Raw genomic sequence first — 14,593 nt, 5'->3', positions numbered from 1 at the left:
TACAGAAGATATCAGGTACATGGCACCAATTTAAAAGGTGATTTCATGGTTGATAGTATCAGTTGTGAATTTTCCATGATTTCTGAAGGATATTCAGCACACATATTGGATAAAATGAAGCAATGATATATATATATATATATATATATATATATANNCTAGCATCCAAAATCATGTTCAGCCTTTTTCTATTGCTCATGTGTTTTACTGAATTTTAGTGTTTTAAAAATTGGTAATTCACATAACTCTCAATGAACCAATACATTTAATTAGGTAGAATATATCACACCTCGCCTACCATGTCAGATTTCATAACTTGCTGAATTTGTTATTTTACTCTATTGAGTAGGACCATGTCCTTGAGTGTTAAAACCCAGCTCCTTGCTTTGAGAACAAAAGTGCATTTATTGTACTCTCAAGCTCATTAAAAAGCATTTTCTCATGCCTAAGAAAATCGAAACCATTGGTGAGATAAACTATTAAATTGAGAAGTACCAATCTTCTCAATCTACACCTGACCTACACACATAACTCATACTAATTTATATCTATTTTCTTTAAAACAATCAATGTCACACACTGAGACAAGTCCTTTCAGCAATTAAACTGATCTCTGGTTTTATTACTAAATGTTTGAACCATGGGATATTTAAGGGCCTAAGTCCACGCAACTTCCCAAAACACCTGGGTTGTATCTTAGAGAAATGACTATCATCTGAGGAACCCCAGAACTTTAGAGAAGGAAGGGATCATAGAAATTATCTGGGCTCTTTGGTACAAAAAAGCACAAAGGCCACTTCACTGGAGTTTGTATTTGGATCTGCTTTTAACAGAATCTAGAGTCCAACTATACTAGAAATTCTTGGACTTTTGAAATAAAGGAAAGCTAGCAGTTTTTCATGCCCTTTTTATATCACTACATTGAAAATGGTCATCTGAGAAGGTAGAACACAATAGTGTTATAACAAGAATTAAGTTATATTAGAAAGCTTTGGATTCCTTCATGTGTTTGTTCATGATATACCGAAAGAATCTTAAATCAAAATAAACCACAAGAAACCATTTCTTTAGTCAGATGCTCCTTTGACTATTAAAAAAAATTGGCAAGGGAAATTCACAAAATGTCTTTCAAGTTTTAGTTTAAAAGCATGATGTCCACCTTGGGAATTCTTATCAAATTCACTCTTAATACAACAAACCCTGTCACACATTTTAAATAGCAAACTGACATGCATAACTACATAAAGCTCGCTATTTTTAATTCATAAATATTAATGAATATAGAGTGCCTGATTTTAAATAAATGGATCGCTTAAACTGATAATGGTGATTATACGAGAAATAACTAAAATTTCCTGATTCCTTGCATTCTTATAAAAGCCAAGTAACCTAATTTTCAATACCCATATTACCATGTGGGTGTGGATTTCTAATCTTAGATACTAAATATAATTTTTACTTTCTCTCATGATGTAAATTAAAAATGTGACCTTCATACATTCAGCAATTTCTCTTAAGTCCCTTTACATAACTCTGTAATAGTTTTAGAATATAAGCAAACATTTCATAATATATTTTGCAAGCACAATTTATACACTCTATAAGTGGTAGGGGAAGAGGGGTGCAAACTGTCCTCCTCAATGACTGTCCTGTTAAGTGTTTGTGGCTTCTTTGGGCCATAACTCTTNGGGGGAGGGGGTTACATTTTTATTCAACTTAAACTAAAAACCACCACCACCACCTAGTTCGTCCATTTCTCACACCAACCCCCATCCCTTGCAACTCCTAATCTGTCCTTTGTATCTGTGAGCTTGGTATTTTTAATTTTTTACTTAAAATCTTTTTTTTTTAGATTTCACATATAAGAGAGATCATATGGTATTTGTCATTCTGATTTACTTCACTTAGCATAATGCCCTCAAGGTCCATCCCTGTTGTCACAAATGGTAAGATTTCATTTTTAGAGCTAAATGATAGTCCACTGTATGTACGTGTACAAACACACACACCACATCATCTTTATTCATTCATCCATTGATGGACACTTACAGTGTTTCCGTATCTTGGCTACTGTAAATAATAATGCAGTGAACACAGGGGTTTATATATCTTTTAGAATTAGTGTTTTCATTTTCCTCAAATACCCAGAAGTGGAACTGCTGGATAATATGGCAGTTCTATTTTTTTTTTTTTTTTGAGGAAACTCAAAATTTCCCCTAGCGACTGCACCAATATACATTCCTACCAACCGTGCACAAGGGTTCCCTTTTAATTCTTACCTTTTTGATAACAGCCATTCTAACAGGCTATGAGGGATATCTCTTTGTGGTTTTGATTTGCATTGCTCTGGTAACTAATGGTGGGCATCTTTTCATGTACCTGTTTGCCATTTGCAGGTCGTCTTTGGAAAATGTCTATTCAGATCTTCCCATTTTTAAATTAGAGGGTTTTTTTTTTTTTTTTTTGCTATTATTGTAGGAGTTCTTGGTAGATTTAGATATTAGCCCCTTATCAGGTATATGACTTGCAGTTATTTTCTCCCATTCAGGTCATCACTGTTCTAACACTGTTTTTATTTTATTGATGTCATCACTGTTCTAACACTGGCTTCCAAGCATGGATAGATCCAGCTAACCATGTTGATTTGTCGGAGATAGGTTTATGTAAAGAGGAGACCAAGATCAGACCCAGACCATTAATTAGCAGCTACAAGGCTGACATATTGCCTACTCCAATCATTTTGTTCCCACAGCTTTCTATATGTAGAGTGGCTGATGCTGTTGAGTTTTTAACATTTTTTCTAGATTCACTTCAGAAAAATTATTCTCCCCACTATTCAGGATGAAATCTACTTGCAGACACCAAGATTACCATGAACTGCAGGCTGTAACTGAAAATAAAGCTACGTGACTTTTCAGCAATTAGACACTTCTGGAGGCATGCAAAATGGTGCATGCAATCTGGGACACGTGCTTTCTCTCCCAACGTCAGTTGCAAGTCCTAAATGAGACCACCAGTCCTCCAGGTCCTTAAAATAGAGTCCTGCTCCATGCAAGTTCTTCTTTATAGATGATTAATTCAGTGCCAGTTTCACAGTAAAACACTTTGTTCCAATTTGTGAATCATCCATATAGTCATGGGTAGCAAGAACAGATAAAAATGCAGTCTGTCACTCCAGACAGAATATGAATTTGTTTAAAGCTGCTTCATTTATGAAGCAAACATGAACTGTTACCCGCCTAGAGAGGAAAGAAAAGAGAGAGATTATGGTGTATCTGCTTTCTGACTTCTTTCCATTCTCAATAGCTGAATTCATAGGACTACAGAATGAGTAATAGACTTAAAATACAAGCTTCACTTACACAGCCTAAAAGAACTTGACAAATCTTTTCCTAGATACAATGATTAGTCATTCTCTGTGACCTTCCTGGTAACATTTAACATTATCTGAAACGATCTTACTCACTGTTGGACTCTCTCCACTCATTAGAACGTAAACTCCATGAGGACACAGAGCTTTGTCTATCTTTTTTACTGCTGTATTCCAACACCTAGAAGGGTTCCTGGCACAGATGAGATATTCAATAAATTTATTCCTTGAACATAAGGATAGATGAATGAATACCCAGTGGCTTTCACACCCATTTGCATACTAGAGATTGTTTCCATTTGTGGTAAGAGGGTTATCTTGAAGCCCTGAATTTCTCTAACCAGGTTATGAAAAGGTAGCATATAAGTGGTAAGGGGAGAGGGTTTTTGAAAGACAAAGACAGTGTCTAGAGAGAAATGTAGTAGCATGAAGGAGACATTGGTGGAGAAGCTGATCAGGAACCATCAACAAACAGCAGCCTTCCGGTCACTGAGCAATGCCAGTATCTCAACTGCCTAGCTAGGTTCAAGCCATCGCTTCTCCCAACAGGAAACAGCAGCAGCAAGATCACTTTCAGGACTGTCAGCCAAGAAAAGAAAGAAATCCTGGCATCACATCCTGATAAAGTCTCTGGGGAGGTTCATTTGGCCTCAACATAACTTATACTTGTTGAAACATTAAAGCCAGACATTGTTTCAGTTCTTCAGAGCTGGTGCTAATCCACAGAGCTTTGGACTCTGCTTTTAGATTTTCAACTTTCAAATCTCCAAGCTTCCTTAACTTTTTTTTTTCAGTGATGGTTATTTTCATGGTATCTTCAATCACAACGCCTAAATAACCGTGTATGTTGCTTTTTCTTCCCTACTCAATACTCTTTGTCCTTATTTATTTATTGAATCCAAAAATCTCAGTTTTTAAATATTTGAGATCGACACAAAGGTTATATATAAACAATAAAATTCCATAGTATAAGTGATAAGTGCACTAGTTTTTCCAGTCTCTCTAAATGAATATACTAAAAACCATATTATGACAATTTACCAAACAGAGAACTCTAGAAACTAAAGACCCTGCATTGGGGAAAGGATAATTAAATCCCAAAAGAAAAATTAAGAAACAATTAAGAGAAAACTTCAGAAATCCAAAATATATAAGCAGATTTTTAAAATACACCTTGATTAAAACAAAAGGGAACCACAAAAAATACAAAAGGATAGATTTTTTTTCAAAAGCTAGGAAATAGCTTGAAATTCTAAACTTGAGTAGAAAAGCAAGATTGGAAATCTATTTCTAGTTTTGTTCCCAGGTCTCTTAACAAAGAAAATAAACCTAAAGGTTGACAACGGTTTTCTCATAGAACAAAACAACAATTTTTATAATGATTCCCTGGGATCCTTGCAACCACCTCATGAAATCAGTAGGGTAAGTCCTATTATCCCTTTACTATACTGGAAAAAACCAGGGATTAAAAGACAACTGAACCATCCAGGAACCTACAGCTTAACTTTTGCAGAGCCAAGGCCTAAACCCAAGTCTGATCCTTTCTTATCCTTTATATTGTGTGTCTACCAAAAGAGCTAAAAAGCAAATCCTTTGAAACTCCAGAAATTCTCAGGAAATATCTGTTAGTCTGAGATCTTGCCAAGTCCTGTGTGCGCTAAATGACAAAAACTTGACTCAATGTCACCCATATTCCAACTCTAGGATCTATTATCTCCTATCTTAGCCCAGATCTGCAGGAAATGCCCAGGTTGTGTTTCTTTTATGAATCTCTCTACCAGCCTAATTGTAGTAAGTTTATTTATTTGAGAGAGAAAGCGGGGAGAGGGTCAGAGAAAGACAAAGAATTCCAATCCATGCTGGTAGCACCATGCCTCATGCAGGGCTCGCACCCATGAACCGTGAGATCATGACCTGAGCTGAAATCAAGAGTTGTACGCCCAACTGACTGTGCCACTCAGGACCCCCAAAATTACCTTCAACACTTACTATGCTGGGGTTTCTCAATCAACACTGCTAACTGAGTGTCTACAAATTCGTCCTATTTACTATCAACCCACCAGGGCCTTCTCAGTGATGCAGTCCTTTCTCCAAGTTCTCAATTAAAATTCTTTGTAGATGATTCCCAAACCCCAAAACAATTACCTCCAGCCCTGACTGTTCTTTGAATTTCCAGTTTAACACATTTGGCCACTGGTCAGTATTTACTAACAGCTCTTTCTCTTATTTTAACTGTACCATCTAGTTAGTCCCAAAGGCTCCAAATTATCTTTAAGTACTATCTCTGATGTCAAGCCTCACATTCTACCGGTAACTAGAATATGTTGATTCTTTTACTCCAGATCTCCAAAGGGATCCATGCTTTCCTATTTCCATGGCCCTGACCAGTTTAAGTCATCATTCTCTCACATCTGTTTAGAAGACTGGCCTGCTAGGTGGACTCCCTGTTTCCATCCATCTGGTCACATCAACATATTACTTTCATAAACCTCAGTTTTGATTGTGTCGCTTACATTCAAGCCCTTTAATAACTCCTTACATTACTCAAGAGAGTACATGTCCAATATTTGGAATTTTTCAAACTGATGCCCACAACCTTGCTTCTCAGCATTTTAGTCCCTCACGTGTGACTTCCCACTGCAGTCCAACTGTACAGATGGACTCCTGAACATATTCTCTGTATTTTTGGCCTCCCTTAGTTTATGCCAACTGCAGTATCTGGATTACCCCTTCCCTACTGCTATTAACATTTTACCAGTCGCCCAAGATCTAGCTTAGTATAAAAATGCCACCTCCATCACCTACATGATGAAGCCTTTCTCCTGTTGCCAGTGATTTCTTTCTCCTTTCAGATAAGGCAACCGTTTATGGGTGTGCACAGTACAGTTCTAAGAGATCCATCCATATCATGATCTAGAGCTACGTTAAGGACACATTCTGTACAACCATAATCAGTGGTCTTGCCTTTGATCCCATTGCATTTTCCTCGTAAGCTCCTTTCATTGCTTTAACCTTGCAAAATTCTAGTTTCCTTTTAAAAATAGGTTATGATGCATAGGTCTTATTTCCTTTTGTAGGCTAGAAGCAATTTTAGGACACAGCTAGGTTATATTAAGCTTTGCATCCAACAGTGTACCTACTAGAATACGTTGGAATCACATTTCTGGGAAGAATGAAGAGTGAAATTTTCCTAGAATATACCCTTTTCTTTCTTTCTCAAATTGCTACACACAAGCAATAAATAAAAAATTCTTGTGGAATGCCACCTATGAATACTTGGCATCAACTAGTCGATTTTTAACTTTTTATATGGATATTTTCATGTTTGCTGTGAAATACCACTTTAGTATATTTTCTCAGAGTCAATTTCTTTTGTTTCTAGCTTATTACCTATATTCCTTCCATGTTCTTTCCTTATTTATAAAATATCAAACCTTTCTTCATTTTCCAATTACAGGCTATTTCACTTGAAGAACTAATTATTCCATTTCTGTTCTAGTATTCCAATATTTGTCTTAATTTGTTTTAGTTGGTGAAAGTTCCACTTAAGGGAGAAATCTTTGCAATAAATCTGAGTCATTCCCTATAATTTCCTCTTCCTTGTTAACCAAGAAAATGACTATAATCCAAATCATACATAATTTTTAAAATATGTAACAACTGCATACTACATTTCTATCTATCTTGGTACTTTTTACTACTGCTTACATATTTCTTAGGAAATTTCCTCTCCTACAGCATCCTATTCTGCTCTCCCAAAACTTTTCCTTCACTACAACCCTCTCCCCAAATTACAAAGCTCTTTGGCAGGCCTTAAGCCTCTGTTGGGAAAGGGATAAGCAAAAGGCTTTACTCAATGGGTACACAATGGATACTCGGTAAATGATAACAGATGATAGCTATGTACTCAGACTTTGGGGTCTGCAGATTCAGTCCGCAGATTCAGGATGACAAGCTGGCTGTTTTGTCTTCCTTTTTTCTATTCTTTCTAGGTCTATTTTTGGTTTTATTTTCTTAAATTTTATTCTTACATTATTGCAATTTTCTGAGATTTTCATCTTCTATGTTTGTTCCCCAACAAATATTTATTCATCATTGTATGCACAAAGTAGATGTTACAGAGTTTGGTGGGATTCCAAAATGAAACTCAGAAACAAACCTTGCCCTGTAAGAACTTCTGGTTTAGCAACAGACACAAAATGTCTATAAAAGTAACTGTGAAGTCCTTTAATATGTTAGTATTACATGAGTATTACATGTCATATGAGATGGGAATAAAGGGCTATAAATTTGGGAAGTCATCTTTTTGGAAGTGGTGGTACCTGACTCTTGAGAGAGCTTTGCAGACCTGATGAGTATTTATGAAGGAGAATGTCTGTTCATTCCTTATCCATTTCACATTGACTACTCAATAATGTGTAAGGAATTTATTTCTAAACAATCCAGAGCTTCTTTTTAAACCTAATGTGATTCACTGTATACATGAATAACACTTCACATTTTAAGAAAAACAGTCATTTCCCATGACTATATTTCCCTTTCTTTGGATGCTTTACTTCCTTATTGCTCCAAATCAGCAAATTAAATAAATACACACACACACACACACACACACACACACACACTAAAAATAAATCCTACTTTGCTTTCTTAAAGATTTTTAAAAATTTATTTTATTGAGGTAAGAACACTTAATGTGAGATATGTCCTCCTACCACTTATTTAAGCACACAACATAGCATTGTTAACCAGGGGCATAATGTTTTGCAGCAGGGCTCTAGAACATACTCATCTTGCAGACCAAAAAAACCCTACTTCAGAAGAATTATCTTCCTTACCAGTGGTTAAACTTTCATTCAGGATTTATTCACTCTTGTCATTCAACAAGCATTCGGTTTGAGTCTAAAACACATAGGCAACAAGCTGAGTTGCCTATGAGGAGATACAGCAAGACAGGCTCAATTCCTATCCCTGAATACTCTCTGACCAGCTTTTTCCTTCTAAACAGGTGCCTTGGTTTTTCCCATCACAATCCATTCTCCAAATGTCATAGGACAAATCCCACAATTAAAAACCATACGATTAAAGACCTGTGTGCCAAAACACGTCCCACTGATGCAACCCAAAACCAAACAGGACATTACTTGAGGCTTTAAGACTCAATTAACTATTTAATGTGTGGTTTCTGGATGTCTAGCTTAAGGGAACTGACACAGCAGACAGGGGAGCAACAGTGAGGCTCATGTTGGGGTTGAAGGGTAAAGAAATTATTTTTCTTAGAAAGGTAGGATTTCAGTTTGGAGAGTACTCCAGAATATAAAAAGTATCGAGTGAGAGGTCTATCATTAACATTATTTGACAGAAACCATGAGTATAGAGAGGAGGTAAGATGGTGACCAGGGGGAAAAAGTGCTATTTATGATTTGGATATGGTGATCAAGGGCACGATTAAAGGCCAAAATGAAGTCTGTGTAATAGCAGGGTTAAAGTGTTGAAGAAATAGGAGACATAATTATTATATCATCTTATTTGGGGCTGCTGGAAAACGTTTTCCAACTATCAGAGTGAGCTCCTGGAGAAGGCAAAAAACTCTCTGGAGAGAACTCTCTGAATCTGGGACAGAAATGAAGCTGCAAAGACACTGATCTACAAAGAAAAGGCAAAGCTCACCAAAGACCGTATATCTCAACCCCAGAGAGTGGATCTTCTGACAATGAGGGAGGGCAGGGAAAGACCTGAGGCCGCAGGAGGATGAGAGGACATTCACACACCACTGCGATAAATGTGCTTGAGCTCTGGTGGCCGTAACAAAATTAACAGCCAGTTATCAGAAGTGTAAATGAGAATGGCATGAAATGGACACTGGCTCAGGTCAGTGCCTTTCAGGACGTCCTCTCCCCGCCCCTCCCCGACACTAGTCCAATGTCTGCTGCTAGGCAGCTGCAAAAGTAGACCGGAGAGGAGGTATGGACATCAGGTGTCTGTTTCTGGTGTAGGTTTACTGCATCCTGGGCTTTGGACAGGCATGGGGCAGGTGGCCCTTTACCTTGAAAACTTTCTTCTCCTGATTTACAAGCTCTTTTGATCATTTCTCCTTTTCCTTAAGATAGCAAGGACACATTTTTGGCATGCACTTGTTTACAGCATCTAACAAATGAGCTGCTTTTTTCTATTATGTTACATGGTAGTCATGCCTAACTGAAATTAGTCTTATTTTTATTTCCTCTATTAATGTTACTTTGTTTTAGTCCTAATTTGTTCTATTTCCCTTGTTTAATTTAGCTTCTGGCCTCAAAAATAGTAAACACTCCACTGTTAACTTTTGTATCCTTTCCACACAAGACGAATCCAGTAATCAGAAGCACTAATCACCGCTTGTCTTTCAAAATATAAGAATACACATGCCTGCATTGTGCACATCTAATTCACTGTAACAGCTTTAGTCACCATACCAACATCAGCTTAATAGTCAACTTAATAAATTTTGTTTCTAAATTTTGGCATCTAAGATTCTGTAGGGTTCTTGTTTCATCTTTAGCTTGAATTCTAAAAAACTTACCAAGGCACAAAAGTAACAGTGTTGATATAAGCCACAATTACACCTCTTGAAACTCTCTCTCTTTTTCTTGCAGCATGCTGAAAAACAAGAAGAAAAATGCTGATTTGCTTTTGGAGAGAGATTCTGAAGTACACCGTGATCTAGGCATTGTGAAAGGGCGTTTTTCTGTAAATATAGTAACAAAAGATGGCAAAATTGAGTGGAAAGTTTATCTTCATCAGTAATACTAAAGGAAGAAGAAGAGTTTATCTGCCTCAACAGAGACTTCCCAAGTCGTTTAAAAAATGCCTTCTCTTGCATTTGCATACATACATACTAAAAATGCCTATCTGTACTTCATAGGTATATCTGTACATACAAAGGCATGATAGGAGAGAAAGTAACATGCCAAATGAAAACAATAAATGGGGGTAAATCAGAGTACTAGTACTGGAGCAATACGGGGTCAGGGGAGTCAAATACACGAAGTCTGAAAGAGAAAAATCACTGCAAGTATCTGGAGTAGGAAGTAACCTTATGAACCAGGGTTGCAGGTGAAGCTTACAAGGGTGAAGGGAAAGATTCTGTGGCAGCTCAGTCAAGACATCAGAAAGTGATGGACGAAGATGATGACTACTGCCAAAGCGCTAAGAGACAGAGAGAGGAATCAGCATATCCTGGTGACAGCGTGGAGATAAAGGAGACTACGCACAAACATGCCTCAAAAGCCCCATGACTGGGAGTTTAATCAAGATTCTGCTGCTTACAGAAACAGAGATGAGACAGCCACTACTGATACCTTAAGATGAGTCACGAAGACAATGTGAAGGTGAGTGGGGATGTAGGACTGAAGCAAGTGTGAGAGGTAGGCAATGTGGGTAAAGACTGCAGATACGGGTTCCAAGCAGCCACTGAGAGCAAACAACTTTTTAAAGATGTATAAACATGTGCATGGAACGTGAAATGGCAGGCAAGCTTCCTTATGCACGTATTTAGCAAAACAAAATACCTTATCTCATTATCCTCTTCATTAATCTGTATATTTTCAACTGTCCTCGTGAGATTTGGTTGTTTCTTCTGGGAAAAGAACAAGGACATAGGTTGTAAAAATATCAACAGATAATAGTATAATATTTAAGAGATAAATGGTCTCTACTTCTATCTCTTATGGCAATAACTCCAACATCAGTGTTTTTGCTTCCCAGCATGCAGCATGTAAAATATTTTTACAATAAAAAGGGATGAAAAATGCACCTTATTATCAACTTAACATTTTCAGGGTGTTGGAGGTAAAAACGTAATGAAGAAACAGAAAGATTTAAATACTAATCAAATTCAAAAGACACTTCAAAAAGTTGAATTGTTAATGATTTAGCACATTTTTCAAATTGGAGACAGGTTTCTGTAAGAAGAAAACAAAAGAAGAGAAATCCATAATAGCAGATAATACAAATGGCATTTCTATTTGGCTTTAAGCACATCATATGTTTTTCAGCATATTTCTTCCTGTTTATATTTAGTTCAGGCTATTAAAACCAGTTACCATTAAAAATATTTTTTATTGTTTGTTCATTCGTGAGAGCACGTGCGCAAGTGCATGAGAGCAAGAGCAAGCATGAGTGGGGGAGGGACAGAGTGAGAGAGGAACACAGAATCTGAAGCAGGCTCCAGGATCTGAGCTGTCAGTGCAGGGCCCAGTGCAGGGCTCGAACTCACGAGCTGTGAGATCAAGACCTGAGCCGAAGTCAGACGTTTAACCGACTGAGCCACCCAGGAACCCCTTAGGTGTACATTTTCAGTTAGAGGGGTTTTCTCCAAAGCATGATAAGGAGTGATGGGAAAACCTTAAGATTTAGATTTTGAGACTAAATTAAGGTAGGATCTTTTCTCAGAAAAGGGGCAGTTTGTTAATCATTTACGTAAATGTACTATGAGCAAATAAATATCTGAAGTTCAGGAAGTTTTGATCAAGAAATAAAAAGAATAGCAACCCTTACCTTCCAGTAGAAGGCTCCAAAAGCAAACCCAATTACCAGCGAAAAGCACGCTGGCAATGCCATGACTGCCCACTGTACGCTGGAGTCTCCGATGGGATTTGTGGCCTTCCCTGCAAGGAAAGCAGTACAGGTGAACATGGCCCATCCACGCTAGAGGTTTGCTCTCATGCTGTGTGTGGCTGGCCCCACCTGTTTCTGTAACGTACTCCTGACCCATCTCTGTTTAAAATATTTGAAAAACTGGTTTTTCTGCTGAGTGTTGTCTTGGGACAGCAATACAAGTCCATGTCATCTCCAAAATGAGGACAAAGAAAACCCACAGAAGGGTATCTGACTTGGTTAATGTTGACACATATGGGACACAGACGACAGTTTCCTAAAAAGTATTCATACTGTTATCAAGCAAATCTAAAATTTTAGAGGCCGTTCTGCATCCTGGATCAAGGTCAGTATGTGTCAAGCTGTTTGGCCTGGCGCATATATTAAGTCATTAATTAGTTTGTGGTTACGGTACTTTTAGGTACCTCATGCTCAGAGTCATGGCATTGCCTCACCACGTCTCCAGCATACATTTATTGGGTGCCCAGAGAATGCCCCGCACTGTGCTAAGGACTAAAGGTTTAATTTTTCACACCTAGGTAGGAAAGCCCCAAAATACCAAACACTAAGAATGGTTGAGAGAACCAGTGTCTTCTCACTGCTTACTCTAAATAAAGTAACAGCGAGAGAGAGAAAACGGGTGAAACTAAATTGGTCCTGCTCGGCTTTGATCCTGCTTGGCTCTTCCGTGAGAAGCAGAATGATTCATGAATTAAACAAAACACAATTCCCACAAGGGTCTCTTCTCCTGTGTCTCCTTACAAGGAACAGCGGAGTTGCTAGAGCACACTGACATGCGTGCCAACCGGTGAGAGTCAAACCTTCGGTTTTATACTTTTTCAGCAATTATAGGAACACAATGTAAACTAATCCAAGGTAAAATGACCGTTTGGGGCTATAATATTTTGCAAGATTTGGGTTTCAGTTGTCAGCCAACAGTCACCTGTTTAACATATTAAGTACTTAAAGCATATAATGTAAAAGAGCCAAACCATTGTTACATGTATAAACATTTATAAGGAGAAAATGAACTTACAGATTTAACCTGAGAGACAAGACACAAATGTTATTTACTGCAGGGAGAAGAGGAATTGCCCATTTTCCCATCACTTGTAAACTGGGAGCAGGAAGTTCAATAATTCTAGGATTCCTGTTTCCAAAAGGGTCTAATAGGAAGTGTGTGTGTGTGTGTGTGTGTGTGTGTGTGTGAGAAGTGGGTGGTTAGTGAGTCATGGGTGCCCCTTACACTTAAGGAACAGGGAGACAGGATAGGGAAGTGGGGTCATCCATCCGGAATCACTTCCGTAAGACTAAACTAGCGTATCTTCTGAACCACCCCCCATCCTACAGCTCCATGGGAAAGAGGTTTTAGGCATTGTAAAGTGGAGTTCAACATGAATTGTTTCATCAAAGTAAGCCAGAGAGATTGGGCAGACTTGAAGTGGTACTACTATTATGATGATAATATAGCTATTTAAAGGGTTACAGAAGATTACGTGTACTAGTCTGGGATTTGACTATCATTTATAAAAGTTTTCTCTCAGAAAATGGATTCAGAGTTATAAGCAATTTTTGCCATTTTAGCAATTTTAATATCACTATCTGTAAATAACTTGGCTATTTGTGGTTGCATTCCAGGAACAAGTTTGAATTCTCCTAGATGGCCACTCTGCTATGGCCCACAGTGTCTACTGGGACTGCTGTGTAGTTAGGATAGATCTGATCAGGTGACCTCCTGAAGGCATCCCCTAATAAAGGTATACAGAGAGAACAGAGGAAGCTTCTGATATTTTTGCCCCCAGACTCTAGTGGAAAACTTATGAGCTAGGATGGTGCTATGGAAAATTCTATTACATATGTTTGGGTATCCAGATGCCCTGGAATCAAGGCAGCCAAACACCCTATTCTTCCTGTTCTTTCCAAAAGCCAAATCTTGAATTGAGCCATTCAGACCACAGGAAAGGCCAGGCCCAGTAGCAACAACCAGAATCAGGCTACTAGAAAAAGAGGTATTCTGGGATTCCCCACTCACAATGTCTCTCAGGTAGGACAGCCCCTAAAGAAGGTGTTCCAAACAAAGCCATGCTGGAGGAGAGATCTAATTAAGGAGAACTAACCTCAGTCTTCCAGAGTACTGTGACTCTTTTTAACCATTTTAAAAGTTCTTTCTCTCCCCACTTCAGGACTATGGCCCCGAAGTCCTAGCATCTGACTAACACACAGAAGCAATCCACCTGCCGGAGAGAGTAAGGGAGAGAGGGGCCTGGTAAATACTAGGCCGGGAAAGTATTGGGGGAACTGAGCTTTGCCTCCTTAAGAGGTCAATGTTACCTTGCTTTTTTTGTTATTTCTCATTAATGCAAAGAGGTTAATAGCCAGCCTTTGGTTCTCTCCAGTGATATTGCCACCCCTCTTACAGACGAAGAAACAGGATAAGAAAATGCTTGTTCACACCTCCAGGGGATGGCTTTTGAGAATTTCTACTGCTGATATCTATGTGGGATCAATGAAATTTGAACTATGTGCCCTCAAGGCCCATGTGGTGGGTGTTTGGGGTCAAAGCCCAAGCTGGTAACAAAGCTTTGCTTT

The 14,593-nt window shown here is 38.2% G+C and overlaps 1 protein-coding gene across 3 annotated transcripts in view; it reads right to left on the bottom strand.

The window, feature by feature from the left end:
- Positions 1–1,694: 1,694 nt before the first annotated feature.
- KITLG (KIT ligand) overlaps positions 1,695–14,593 on the bottom strand; it is an 81,874-nt gene continuing 68,975 nt past the window's right edge. For all 3 annotated transcript variants that reach the window (XM_077772226.1, XM_077772229.1, XM_077772227.1), the window contains 4 exons: positions 11,906–12,015; positions 10,918–10,985; positions 9,930–10,006; positions 1,695–3,239 (listed from right to left, as the gene is read on the bottom strand). In XM_077772226.1, the coding sequence (XP_077628352.1) occupies positions 9,967–10,006; positions 10,918–10,985; positions 11,906–12,015 (218 nt within the window). In that variant the 3' untranslated portion in view covers positions 1,695–3,239; positions 9,930–9,966. The remainder of the gene's footprint in view (positions 3,240–9,929; positions 10,007–10,917; positions 10,986–11,905; positions 12,016–14,593) is intronic.

The sequence above is a fragment of the Crocuta crocuta genome, unplaced genomic scaffold (assembly GCF_008692635.1).
Source record: "Crocuta crocuta isolate KB4526 unplaced genomic scaffold, BGI_CrCroc_1.0 scaffold216, whole genome shotgun sequence".
In the NCBI taxonomy this organism is placed as follows: domain Eukaryota; kingdom Metazoa; phylum Chordata; class Mammalia; order Carnivora; family Hyaenidae; genus Crocuta; species Crocuta crocuta.
Note: the sequence above shows the minus strand (reverse complement) of the source record. Positions and strands in the feature narration are given on the sequence as shown.